The sequence below is a fragment of the Piliocolobus tephrosceles genome, chromosome Y, assembly GCF_002776525.5.
Source record: "Piliocolobus tephrosceles isolate RC106 chromosome Y, ASM277652v3, whole genome shotgun sequence".
Taxonomy (NCBI): domain Eukaryota; kingdom Metazoa; phylum Chordata; class Mammalia; order Primates; family Cercopithecidae; genus Piliocolobus; species Piliocolobus tephrosceles.
This window is the reverse complement of record NC_045456.1, coordinates 7,629,476-7,643,651: the sequence shown is the minus strand read 5'-3', so window position 1 is coordinate 7,643,651 and position 14,176 is coordinate 7,629,476. Positions and strand designations below refer to the sequence as shown.

At 35.6% G+C, this 14,176-nt stretch overlaps 1 protein-coding gene across 2 annotated transcripts in view; it reads right to left on the bottom strand.

Moving 5' to 3' along the window:
* Positions 1–263: 263 nt before the first annotated feature.
* AP1S2 (adaptor related protein complex 1 subunit sigma 2) overlaps positions 264–14,176 on the bottom strand; it is a 29,773-nt gene continuing 15,860 nt past the window's right edge. The window contains exon 5 of one of the 2 annotated variants that reach the window (XM_023198931.1): positions 264–1,828. In XM_023198931.1, the coding sequence (XP_023054699.1) occupies positions 1,781–1,828 (48 nt within the window). In that variant the 3' untranslated portion in view covers positions 264–1,780. Of the gene's footprint in view, positions 1,829–2,469; positions 5,996–14,176 lie in introns of those variants that run through there. The other variant, XM_023198932.1, reaches the window with a different exon arrangement.

Genomic DNA, 14,176 nt, shown 5'->3' with positions numbered 1-14,176 from the left:
TGCCTCCTTCTTAAATATCCCAGTTTTAGAATGTGACATTTCCTATCTGTAGTAATAGGAGGTCCCTTAACTATCATGATAACCATATATTTGATTTGTTGCATAGATTAGGTAGTACAGTCTGCAAATATTAGTCCCTTTCTGTTGCATGTGCTAGCACCTTCAGTTCACAAGGGGGTAAGAGGAATCCAGTTGATCTGAAATACCTTTTGAGTAATAATCTAAGTTGTTCATTCAGAAAGAGTAGAAAAGTCAACTGCATCAAGGTTTTAAAAGCAGCATTTATTGAAAATAAATGTGTAGATAAGCTCTCAGTAGCATGGAATCCACGTTAGTTTTTAATGAAGTACACGAAGACTCCTTAGATCTTCCACCATGTATCTTGTGTGCTTATAACAACCACCATATTCAAATGGAGGGGAATTTTCAACATTTTACTGAAAACAAAATTAGAAATTCTTCCTTCAGCAGCTCTCCATAGTTTGACAAACTTGGAAAGAGATAAAAACACACTCCAGTGTTTGTACGTTGAACATTTATTACAACTAATTGGCGATGTGATAAGACAGTGCTCACGTGGCCTGAATATTGGTCACAATCACAACAAAGCTTAATCCAGCCCAGCATATACAAGTGAAAATATAAACCGTGAAGACATGTTTAGATATGTATAGGTACTTAGAAAAGTGACGCTGAACAATTATATAGCTTTAAAAAATAGAGCCAACTAATGCCATTTTACCTCATTTAACTCTCACTTTTTTATATGAAACGTGTCTTTTTAAATGTTTATAAGACTTCTGTTAACTAGGCAGTGCCATGGAAAGAAAGGAAGTTGCTGTGAAGTGTGCAGCACTTCTAAGTGGAGGGAAGCAAAATAAATTTGGCTTTAACAAATACCCCAGAGGGAACATTCATGCTTTAAACAATGACTTTACACATAACACTGTGAAGACAGCAACACGTTTTTTTTGTAAGATACTGTTATGAAGAATTCCTGGAAAATTAACATTCTCACTTTATTTTGGGGTATCAAAAACAACTCAACTAAGTATGTGATTATGACCACAAAAAATTCATCTCAGGAGTCGAATGTGCCTTGGCCTTAAAAATTATGTGCTTACTATTGTGAAACAATCCTGTTTCTCATCCCAGATTCAGAATGCCTAAGAAATAATTTTTAGTGTAAGAAGTATTCCAATTTAGTCATTTAAAATAATCTGTATTCCTTAAAAAAAAAAAAAAAAAAGGTATGTAATTTCCAATACAAGTCTTTGGAGTAAATTTGCTTTTTAAAGTTTCAACAAAGTTAAGTTTCTATTCATTTGATATGTGACATGTCAATTCCCTTTTTTTTTTTTTTTGCATATACTGAAATGCTGCACTAGTCTTTGGTTTCATAAAACCAGGTTTCACATTATAATTTAAGAGTTTCCTTTGTCAAATGCAATAATAAATGTATACTGCCTGATTGATTTTACATGTATATGTGCCATTTTCATATGTGCACATAATCAGATTAAGAGAAACTGACCTTTAAACCTTAAAATATCCAGAAAAGGATCTTTTTCTGCACCGTTCTAATTCATATTTAAGTCCCTTATCACTTAATTAACTAAAGTTCCCTTTAAAAAAATTGTGTAGGCATGAATGAAGCGGCTTAGCAAAACAGTAATACTGACAAGACATCATCTGACACCATTAGCTAACATGGACATGAAGGGAGTGACCGTCTACAGTGTGTGAAATGCCACAAGAAGTCATCAACAAGGGAGGAGAGTTATGTCAGTCCAATTTCTTCAAGAACACTACGTGGGGTTTCAGCTTCCTGTGGAGGGAAAATGTGAGACTCTGGTAAGCAGATCCAGGGAGTCTTGAGAATGTGAAAAATTGACATGGAAGAACATGCTTGTTTTAGAGACTCAAGAAAGCAATTTTGTGTCACTGTAGCATTTCACTAGTGACAGTCATTGGTTATTTAGGGTTTTGTGCCCCAAACATTGGAGACCACAAAAGGACGTTTTCAGCATTCATTAAGTACCTGCTAATTACCTACCGATGTGCTAGATGCCATTGCTGTCATGCAAAAAGCAGTCAAGCCCAATGCAAACCAGTTGGCAATTTATGAAATCACTGCTACTCACATATATATGAAAGATAAGTTATCTTAGTGGTAAAATTCAAAACCTCTTCCCTCCGAGTTCCCACAGTTCTTAGCCTAATGTTGTGTTCCATGCTTTTTGTCACATGCATTTATAGAAATGTCTTCCTCTTGGAGTTTTTAGTTAACTGTGTCCACAGCAGCAAGTCTTCAGAAACAGCTATCTTCCCAGACCTCCCCAGTGCAACCAATGGCATCACTAGAGGCCACATATAGAAAGAATGCCCTGGGCCAAAGGCATTTTTATTCTATGTAGCAACCAATACTGGTTTTTAAATGTCAAAGGAGTTGAAAACAAAGCAAGCATATCCAGAAAAAAAATATTTAAAAATTTTCCGAAGTGGCTGATTTTTTTGCAAATCACAAAATAAAGGACCAAGGAGGCCAACTTTCAGGCATTACTAGCAACGAATTTTGTAATTAAAAGGCAACACTATATTTTAATGAGGGAAAATAATATACATTTTTGGTATCCAGTAATAAACTTACTTTTGCATCCTAATCATGGTACAGCACAAAACAAGGAGAAGAGAAATTATATTAAACCATAAATCTTTAGAATATTAATTGCAATCAAGCACTTCATGGTGTAATCTTAAATAAATTACTTAAACTCTACGGTCTGTTTCCTTATTTGGAAAACGTGGATAATAGTACTTACCTTCATATGTTGAGATTAAGTGAGTTAAGGCTCTGCCTAATTTATAGAAAGTGCTCCAAAATGTTAGGTGATATAGTTACACAATTGAAATCTAAATGATTTAGCATTTATTATTAAATGCAAGTACTATATACCAATTCTACTTATAAAGCTCATATGATGACCTTTTAGTATGTCTGCGTAGTAATAAAAATGGGTAAAAATCAGCTTTAGTGAAAAAGGTATTTTTTTAAAAAGAGTCTAACCTATGAAGTATTCTTGCCCCCTCAAATTGAACCTCAATCTAGTCAGGTTACAGATCTAAGCAGAGATGAGGGATATCAGAACAGCTAAACATTGCCACATGAATACGATGGCCAAATCCATAAGGTAAGACATCCTGCAGCGTAAATGACCTGGTTTTTAAAAAAAAATGGCAAGGGGGGATAAAGCAGAAGACTTGTTAAAGATTAAAAGAGACTTAAAAGACACATCAATCAGGTACGTGAGAGTCTTGGTTGGAATCTGATTCTAACAAACCAAATATAAAAAAGCATTTTTCAGACAATTAGGAAAAACTGAGCCAGGCACAAGATATTAATTATTAATTCCTGTTAATTTTGTTGGGCATGGTACTTTATCTGTTAGGGACACAGACTGAAGTATTAAAGACAAACTGACAAGAAGATGTCTAGGACTTGCTCTAAGATACTGAGGCAAAAATCCGGGGAGTGGTTGGGTAAACAGTATTAAGTTGATGGTTCTTGAAGCTCAGTGATGTGTACACGAGGGTTCTTTATACTATTTCCTATACTCGTGAGTCTTGAAGTTTTCATGATTAAGTTTTTTAAGAAAGTCTAGTGGAAATGATATAACACCCAAGAGTGATGTAAGCCAATCTCTTTCATTTATATTTAGCCTTAAGCATTAAATACACTGAGAGAATGACATCTAAATCACATATTCAAAAAAAATTTAAAATAATTATTTCCATGTAATGTTAAATAGTTTAAAAGTTCATGTAGCCTTGAATGTATCAATTAAATAATGCCTCCATTGAATTCTACACAGTTTACATTCTCAGCTTCTCCATGTAAAAATGTCCCACAGCTACTCCTTGGAGCTGGTCAGACTTTTCCCCATGTGCTCACTGCCTGCAATCTTATATAGCATTTCCTGAAGATAATCATACTGCTTATCAAATATGCATTATTGAAAATATTTGTCCTTTCTAAAAGGCCTAGTTTCAAATAATTATTTACATATGTTATTATTGTGAGACTTGTACAGGTAGAGTTTTAAAATAAATTGTGTTGATAATATAAAATGGAACTTACACATGTTCACACTGAAATTGTAGCTCAAAATTACGGAGAAAAACTGTTATCTAAAGTCGTAAAATTTACAGAAACAGAAAGTGGAATTGTGGTTGCCAGGGGCTGGGGGAGAGGGGGATATGGGGAATTGCTGATTAATGGGTATAGAGTTTCAGTTCTGCAAGACGAAAAAGTCCTGCAGATCTGCTGCACAACGATGTGAATACACTTAACACAACTGAACCGTACACTTAAAACTGCGTAAGATGGTGAATTCTGTGTTAATGTGTTTTTAACCACAATTTTAAAAATTTGCCTAGAAAATGAACATATAAAACGTTATTTTTATGAGGGATGGAAAAGAAAAAAAGTCATTCACATGAGACAAAGTACATGCAATACTTTTATTTTAGACATGCAAGGAAAGCTATTTCAGAATCTACTAATTTAAAGCAAGCAGCTGTATACAGAGAGCAAAAGAAGCAACATTTTGTTACAGCTTAGCACAAGGCATCCAACACAAACAGGCATGAGACAATGCATATTTATGTAGCATTAAAACCAGATGAATAACATATTGTGGGGCAGGAGGAGGAAAGGAGGGGAAAAATAGAAATGAAAGACCAATGTTTCTCAATGCTTCCAATATATAATGCTAAATTTCCCATTTGATAGCACATCCAGGTGCTTCAAATGTAGTGCATTACAGTGAGAATGTTAAGAATGGAAAATCTTATCTGTGTACCTGCCTAATACTAAGTTTGGTCAAAACACATTTTCATAAATCTTCTTTCAGTGGTAAATCGATTTGAACATCTTGTGAAATTATTGTTTAATAACTTACTTAGGCTTTATGCTCGCTAGATATAAACAATGAATTGTTTTCCTTTTATAATAAAATAGGCTGTATGTTTTATTAAAAGAATATGCAACAGTTACCAATATTAAAGGTTTTAAAATTCAGAAATATAATGCCCCAGTTAACAAAGCATTAAGTATTTAAATGAGGAATCAATATATTAGAATGCCATCACTAGTAAAATATAAGTATTTAGGTATTAAAACTGAATATTAGAATTTTTGAACTATATAAACTCAGTATTAATGCTTTGAAAGAGTTACTAAGCAACAGATATTGCAGAACAGACTTCAGACATAGCTCTCTAATAAGTTCTTAAAGGGACTGTTTGATATTATTATATAGCACAAATGTGATTGAATAAATGTGGCACTACAGAATTTCTTAACACTGAATGTTTTAACATTAAATGTTATATAATGGTACAAATTAATTTTAGTTTCTTGTATTATTTTCACATATACTTTTATGTGATACATTAGAACACATTCGCTCATACAGATTGTAAGATAATCACACAAAATAGTTTCTTTTTTTAACCTCAATATTTGAAGACCAAACCATACTATATATTACAGCACTGCTTATTTTGACCTAGCACTTCAGCTATATTTTCTTTGGTAAACATTTTAATGATTGTCATGTTTTCCTCTTATAAATCACAGATGGTTCATTAATGATAGTATGTATGTGTTTAAGATTTAATATTACTCAAAACACTTCTAGGTCATATTTTGTCAAGATGAGATTAAATCAGTTGCAGAGAGGAATGAGCTATATTCAAGATCACATATAGAATGAAATAAAACAGAAAAGTTTGGAATGTGAACAGGAAAAAAATACAATCATAAAAGTACTAGTTCTGAAATGTTCTACTATTATTATACAAGATAATAAATCACCATGCTGTGGATATTTTCTTTCATATGTATATCAGCATTCTATTTCCTCTGTGAAATTCTGCATACTCGATGAGTAGTCATTTAGTACACAGGGACATTAAAATATTCATGACGTGGCTACAAAAGAAATGCATACATTCTTACACACAGTATACAAACTGACACAGACACAATCAGATTTCTAGAACATTTAGTTCACAGTAAAGATAACTAAAACTTAAGTTTCTGTTTGCTTTCATTCTTTGGTTTAAGGCTGAATATTTAACTTCTAAACAATGCCCAAGACTTTAGATTCATTTTTTTCTAACTTTACTATATATAGTGTTCAAACTGATGACAGACATCCTCCGGAAATTTTACAAAATCCTAAAACACTATATTTATTACTAATATTATGAAAAGATTTTCAGTGTAAGTCATCTGGTCAATACTGAGTTGACCGAAAATTCAATTAGAATATTCCCCTTCCACCAGTGTTTAAATTCATTAGTTCATTTGTATTATATAAACTAAAGAACCTAGAGAAAAATCTTTCCCAATAAAAAGTGGAAAAGTAGTCACTCATCTGGTATTTTAAGTAGCAATGAAGGTTTTTGACTGTTTACTTATACCTACAAAAGCAAAAAATTTGACTGAGACTGAGGATATTACTTTTTAAAAAATCCTCAAGACAGATTTTAATGAACTCTCCAAACAGATTTGAGTGTCTACAGAAGGACTTCTAGGGGCTCCAAGAGTTCCCTGAAATTAGAAACAAAATGATGTACAAATTTTCCTGGGGAGAGGGCCCATCATCCTTCAGACTCGCAAAGGGATTATATCCCCATCAGAAAGCAAGTTTAAAATTGCTTATTTGAGTGTCTTTAAAGTATCCTCATTTTAATATTTATTCAAGTTGAAACTTTGAAATGTTCAACTACAAAATCATGTAAACTGTTCCAAGAAAAATATCTAACAAATCCCTAAACTTACACAACCATTAATTACAAAAGTATCTGAGGACAAAAGCCAGTTACATTTTAATCCTCAAAGAATTCCTAAATATTTTAAAGAGATAGCTGCCCTTTTCCCCCGACTCAGAATATAGTGGTATGAAGCAGCAAGTTAAAATTATATTAATAAGAAATTAAACTCCCAACTACTTCATTTTCTTACAGAAGCTCTCATTTTCATAGGGAAATTCTTCTGTATCAATGGCATTAGTGATTCACAGTATTTAATGAATGCTTTTTTGTCAATGAACCTCTGAACCTATTTCCATATTCTGTGTAAAAAATAAATTATAAGCCCCAATAATGGATCATTATCCAAGCAAAATTCCCTATGAAAATATCAGTTTAATGAAGTAATTGGGACTATCCCTTGGGATTTAATGTAATTAGACTTTTCAGGTAATGCTAAAATATAAATAACAAACTTGACAAAACTGTAATTACAAACTGAATTTATATATCCTACTACATTTTGATGCATCTCAGTACTCCAGCACGTATTCTAGTACGCTTTCTTAAACCCAATGAAACTCTTGCTGTGATACTCTGTTTTCTGGAGAGAGAACAAGAAAAGTTTAAGTCTGTCAAATAACCTTTTGCCTAAATAATACCAATCTGTCAAATAACCTTTTGACTAAACAATACCAGTTCTTTGAGGCTTTATATTATAGTTTTTCATCTTTTTCTTTTCTCTCTTAATTTTCTATCATACTATGTAAAAACCAACCATCGAGAGCTTAGGCTCATTAAAAGAGGTGGTTTCCCAAATAGGGCCCAGTACGCAACCATTCCTCCCCAGGAGACTTACTATGAACTACACCAACAACTCTACAGGAACAATTCTCAATGTGACCACCCAGGCATTTCCACCACTTACACTCTGACACACCTTTTACCACTTTTAGGAAGGAAAAGAGTTGATGATAAGCCAAACTATTCTTTACAGCCAATGGTCCATATTACTGTACTTAAGTAAGAAATTAGCATCTATTAATTGTGAGAATATTCTTCATAGAGAGAAACCCCTCATTGGAAAAACATCCTTCAAGAAGAAAAGAAACTCTAAAATGCACAAAAATAAATGTATTATTTTTACCACTTTAAGTTGCTTTAATAACATTTTAAATAATTTCCCAGTTTAGACTGCTAGGGTCTGAAAAATTCCGTTATAAATGCCTTAAGGACCACTTAACATTTAAGGTAATTTTTTAGCTAAATGATATGCCCATAATTAACAAAAATATTTTTCTTTCAGATACAAAGAAAGTAGATTCAATTACAAACTCCAGCTTATAATTGAATCGCCCTCTTACGTACCTCTTGTGAGTCACATACAAATTATATCAATTAGGAATTAGGAAGGGTGAGAGTAAAGTCTGTCATAGCACACAAGGGACCCTGTGCAGGCCTAGGCCTACTATTTTGTTCTTCCCCTGGGTACCTGCAGGAAACAGTCACATATAATATTTAGTATAACTATCAGTTTCTTACAACACTAAAACCCCAGTGATTTCAATTAAGTGGGAATAAAGGCCAGAATGAAAACAGTAAGAAAAAAATTTTTTAATCTAGTTGTATTATACAACTATAAACCACGTATTGTCCTTAGTACAGGTTCTCTGGAAACCTAATATTTGAATAAGGATGACAATGTATTATTTCAACCTGAAACGGGCCTTGAATCCCAGGAAATCTTTTTTGCCCCTCACTAATTTGCTCCCCACTAAGTCTACTGCCAACTCCTCACACTGTCTTCAAGCTATACACCCCTCCCCTTCTCCCCAGTCCCAACGATTCTCTCCTTTAGATAATGTCATTTCTCAAGGCCAAGAAAATGACACTTTCTCAATTTTGCTCATCTTACTCATGAATTAAAGAAAAAAAAAAAAGTCTACAGCTTTACCCTATTATCACCACAAAACCAAAGAGAAAGACTCTTCTCATCCAAGACCAATGATTTTGATTCCGTTCCCATTCTCCCTTCCAATATACTTTTTTTTTTTTTTTTGAGACGGAGTCTCGCTCTGTCGCCCGGGCTGGAGTGCAGTGGCCGGATCTCAGCTCACTGCAAGCTCCGCCTCCCAGGTTTACGCCATTCTCCTGCCTCAGCCTCCCAAGTAGCTGGGACTACGGGCGCCCGCCACCTCGCCCGGCTAGTTTTTTGTATTTTTTAGTAGAGACGGGGTTTCACAGTGTTAGCCAGGATGGTCTCGATCTCCTGACCTCGTGATCCGCCCGTCTCGGCCTCCCAAAGTGCTGGGATTACAGGCTTGAGCCACCGCGCCCGGCACTTTTTTTTTTTTTTTTGAGACAGAATCTTGCTTTGTCACCCAGGTTAGAGGGCAGTGGCATGATCTCACCTCACTGCAACCTCCACCTCCCGGGTTCAAGCAATTCTCCTGCCTTAGTTTCCTGAGTAGCTGGGATTACAGGCACCCGCCACTGCACCCGGCTTTTTTTTTTTTTTTTTTTTTTTTTAGTAGACATGGGGTTTCACCATCTTGGCCAGGCTGGTCTCGAACTCCTGACCTCACGATCCTCCCGCCTCAGCCTCCCAAAGTGCTGGGATTACAGGCGTGAGCCACTACGCCCGGCCCCAATATACTTTTTCTTTTATTCTATTCCTATTTGTCCTTCTTAGAAGACATGCACTTCTACTTTCCCCTGCATGAAGAAAAATGTTCTCAGCACCCTAAAAAAAGGACCAGATGTAGTGGGAAGTGTAGGATGACAAACAGCAGAGAGAAGTCAAGTTACACCTGTTCTCAAAACCTAAGACAAGCCCTGTTACCGTGAAATTTCCTAGATATTCACCATACTAGGCTTATGACTCACAAGTAAAACCAACCGGGAAGCTATAATGAACACTGATAAACTAGGAGTTATCTGCAGGCTTAAGTCTTGTTGACATGAGAAGTGCTTAAGTAAACCAATGGTATTGAATATTCATGACTGAATGCCTAAACTGCTGATTCTCTTTCTACTAGTACAATGTAGTAAAAGAAAATAATTTACATTTAATGAAAAGTAAATATAAATAAGTGTAATTTCAAGTTATTGCTCTACTGCAGTTTTCCTTATAAAAGGACTTCTTCACTTATTCCTTGCACTATAAAGTGGTATCCTTCGTCCTTCACATTCTAGAACACAATGGTCCTTTTTATTGACCCTAATCGAATTCTATGGCAAAGGATGCAAAGTCCTTACTCTCAACTCTGGAACCCTCTTCCTTGTGTCAAAGACCAAGAAGACCAGAGAGTATCTAATCTTACTATGATCTATTTTGAGCAATGAATGAAAAAAACAGAAGAATTGAAAGCACTCTATAAGGTGCCTTTTAGATGACAGGGCTCCCGGTGTCAGTCTTACAAGCATTTATGAAGTGTTAAGAAACTCAAGCGATTTTTTTTTTTTTACATTAAGTTAGCAATGAGTGGCAAGAGTTACATGGTTGCTCCAGATGGTTAGTGTCTAAAATGGCCAAGAGCAGAGAAGTGCTTTACTTTACGTGCTGAAACTTTATTTTAGTAAATTCTACTCTAGTTTTACCATCTGGAGCAACACGATGTATACTCTTTCATTCACACAGCAGCATTTTTCCATTTTTAAAAAATGTATAATACTAAATATATGCTTGTTTTTACACTTCTGGAAAAAAGAGCAGGGGGAACTTCAAAGATTTTCAGAGGTAACACAAGTTAGCTAATATCCTGCTCCTAAGCCTGGGCAACATGGTGAGAGAGACCCTGTCCCTACAAAGAACAAAATAATAATAATAATAATATAAATAATATAAATATCCTGTTCCTAGATCTTTTCTCACGTGATATATTTTGAGTATCCTTCCATATTATTACAAAAAAAAAAAATTGATCTCCTTTCTTTTACAGGTACATCAGTTTCATGTATGGTTGTACCATAGTTTTCTTAACCTATTTCTCATTGATGAATATTTAGGTAAGCTTCAATGGCTTATTATACTAAGCAGTGTGTCTCAGTACATTTTTGTTGCATAAAATTCTTTGAAGTGTAACTAATGGGTCAAAAGGTATGCACACATTTAGTCATTAGTAGACATAACCAAACTAATCATCCAAAACAAAATACAACTTTTAAGTGCTTATCTTTGCCAATCCAAGAAGAAACAAACAAAAAAAGGGGTCTAGTTGATTTTAAAATTTGCATTCCCTTAATAAAAAGACCATTTGTTTTACCTTCATCTGTGAATTACATATTCATGTTTTCTGCCATCTTTTTCTATTGTGCTATTGATCTACTTCTATTACATTTGTCTTATAAATTTGTCTTAAAAATAATGATGAGGATAATTTGCTACATCTTATAAACAACGCTCTAAAACCCATTAGTTATCAAATACTAAAGACAAATCACTTTAGCAGTTAATTGTGCTTTTAAAATAAAAAAGAAGAGGCCAGGTGCACTGGCTCACGCCTGTAATCCCAGCACTTTGGGAGGCCAAGGTGGGAGGATTGCATAAACCCAGGAGTTCGAGACCACCCCTGGCAACATGGCGAGACCCCACTTCTACCGAAAATTTTTAAAACATTAGCTGGGCATGGTGGTGTGCACCTGTAATCCCAGCCACTCGGGAGGCTGAGGTGGGAGGATCACTTGAGCCCAGGAGTTCAAGGCTGCAAGTGAGCCATGGTGGCGCCACTGCATTCCAGCCTTGGTGACAGAGTGAGACCCTGTCTCAAAACAAATATACAAACAAAAAAAGGCAGAATAATTAACTTAGCAAATATAATTTGTTTAAGAGTGAGGGGTCTCACTATGTTGCCCAGGCTGGTCTCAAACTTCTGAGCTCAAGGGATCCTTCCACTTCAGCCTTCCAAGTAGCCGGGATTATGGAAGTGTACCACTGTGCCCAGCTAGCAAATATAATTTTAGACTGCAAAGAAATATTTTAAGCATGTTTTAGAACATGCTGTATTGTATTTGCCTTGGAATACCCTAAATTTAATCAGGGTTTTCCAAAGGTAAAAGATTTCTTGGAATCACAGAATTTCAAATACTCAAATGCTACTAAATATCTTTACTAAGTAAAACCTTTAAGGCTAATAGGATGCCAGAGAACAACAACAACAAAATAGTCTATATATGCAACAAAAGTCTATATATGTAAATTCTGGTCATTTGAACTATTTCTCCTTTAAGAAATTAACAAATCCCTAAAGTGGCTGGGGAGACTGGCAGAAAATTCAAAACGTGTTCTGTCTGCAGGGTATACGCAATTCAGTTTCCACATAAAAACTCAATTACCTTAATAGAAGTTAACAGATTTGGCTGTTGTTGAGGAAATTAAATTATATAGTGACATCCTACAAGCCTTGCTGTAGGTTGGATTCTAAAGTCAACCATAGATTATCTCCCCAGTAACTGGTCATTACGTAGAGGTAATTTTGGTGAATCACAGCGATGACTTTTTTTCTTTTTTTTGAGACAGTCTCACTCTGTCGCCAGGCTGGAGTGCAGTGGCATTATCTCACCTCACTGCAACCTCCAACTCCCTGGTTCAAGTGATTCTCCTGCCTCAGCCTCCCAAGTAGCTGAGATTACAGGCATACACCACCATGCCCAGCTAATTTTTGTATTTTTAGGAGAGACAGGTTTTCACCATGTTGGCCAGGTTGGTCTCGATCTTCTGACCTCGTGATCTACCTGCCTCAGCCTCTCAAAGTGCTGGGATTACAGGCGTGAGCCACCACGCCCGGCCTAGGAATGATTTTTATAGCTATTTGTGTGTTCTTAAGCACATTTATCCTTTCTTGATTTTTTGCATTTTAGATAAATTTTTAGCCAGTTATTTATACTGTGGCCTACATATAATATGGAAAAGATATAGCAGTCTATAAATGTAAATGGAATCTTTACTCCATAGTGTTAAGTTAAACCAAGGCTTCTTAACCTGGGTACAGCTGACATGTGAGGCCAGATAATTCCTTGTTCTAAAGGGGCTATCCTGTGCACTGTAGAATTCTCAGCAGCATCCTTGGTCTTTACCTACTGGATGCCGGTAGCACTGCACCCCCAGTTGTGACAACCAAAAATGTGTCCAAACACTACCCAATGTCCCCTAGAGGGGCACAACTGCACCACTCCCACCCCATGGGAACCACTGAGTTAATCTAATTGGCTCTAGTTGGTGGGTAAGATTATATTCTAGTGTGTTTGCCTGTATTTGCTAATTTTTCCAGAATGGGAATTTTTAGTTTTTAAAAAAGGCATCAGAGGAAACAAAAGAAAATGTCAGTAGGTGAAAAAAGGACTCGAACCTGAAATTTTTCAGAAAGTATTTTCTAATTAAAAAAAAAAAATCACCGCCGACACCACAGACTATTCTCTTTGCAGGTCCCTGTGCAGGTTCCAACCCTAGGGCTCATGAATTCAAATTACTAGGTCAGGATCAGCATTTAAGAAAAGAAAAGTAGAATAGAAATAGCAAGGGGAAAATCCTCAAAATTTTGAAAAGCATACAAAGAAAAAAGGCTCAAAAACACACAAAGCAAAATGATTACAACCTGAGAACCAGTGAATAAGGACACTGGCCAAATTATTTTATTTATTTATTTTTGAGACAGAATCTCACTCTGTCACCCAGGCTGGAGTGCAGTGGCCAGATTTCGGCTCACTGCAGCCTCTGCTTCCCGGGTTCAAGCCATTCTTGTGCCTCAGTCCCACAGGTAGCTGGGACTACAGGTGTGCGCCACCATGCCCAGCTAATTTTTGTATATTTTGTAGAGATGGGGTTTCGCCATGTTGGCCAGATTGGTCTCAAACTCCTGGCCTCAAGTGATCCGCCCACCTCAGCCTTCCAAAGTGCTGGGATTACAGGTCTGAGCCACCGTGCCTGGCCAAATTGTTTCTTATTAAATGTAAAATGAAAGGCAACATTTGTCCTGCTTTCTGCCCTTCTTTTCAAGCATTTCCATTTCAAGCATTAATGTAATCAAACTTCATTTATCCAGAATTTGTTATAATAAACCCTGATTGAGTTTACCTATAAAAAACTAAAGTACACTGGCAATAAAAGACTATAGTCTTGTTAACTTTAAACCCAAGTTAAAAGAAAGAGTTAGGCTTGAAGGTTTTAACATGAACAGTAGTAATTACAAAGGAGTTACACAAGTTTGTCTTATTTAAGCAAATTCTAAGAGGATTTATATCAAAATGCTTTTTGCTATTAAATGACATTATTGTATATATTTGGAAGCATCTCGGTTTTTAAAACAGTTTAAGATATTCTCGAGTTTGACTAGCACACTCAAATATCCCTCCCCCCCCC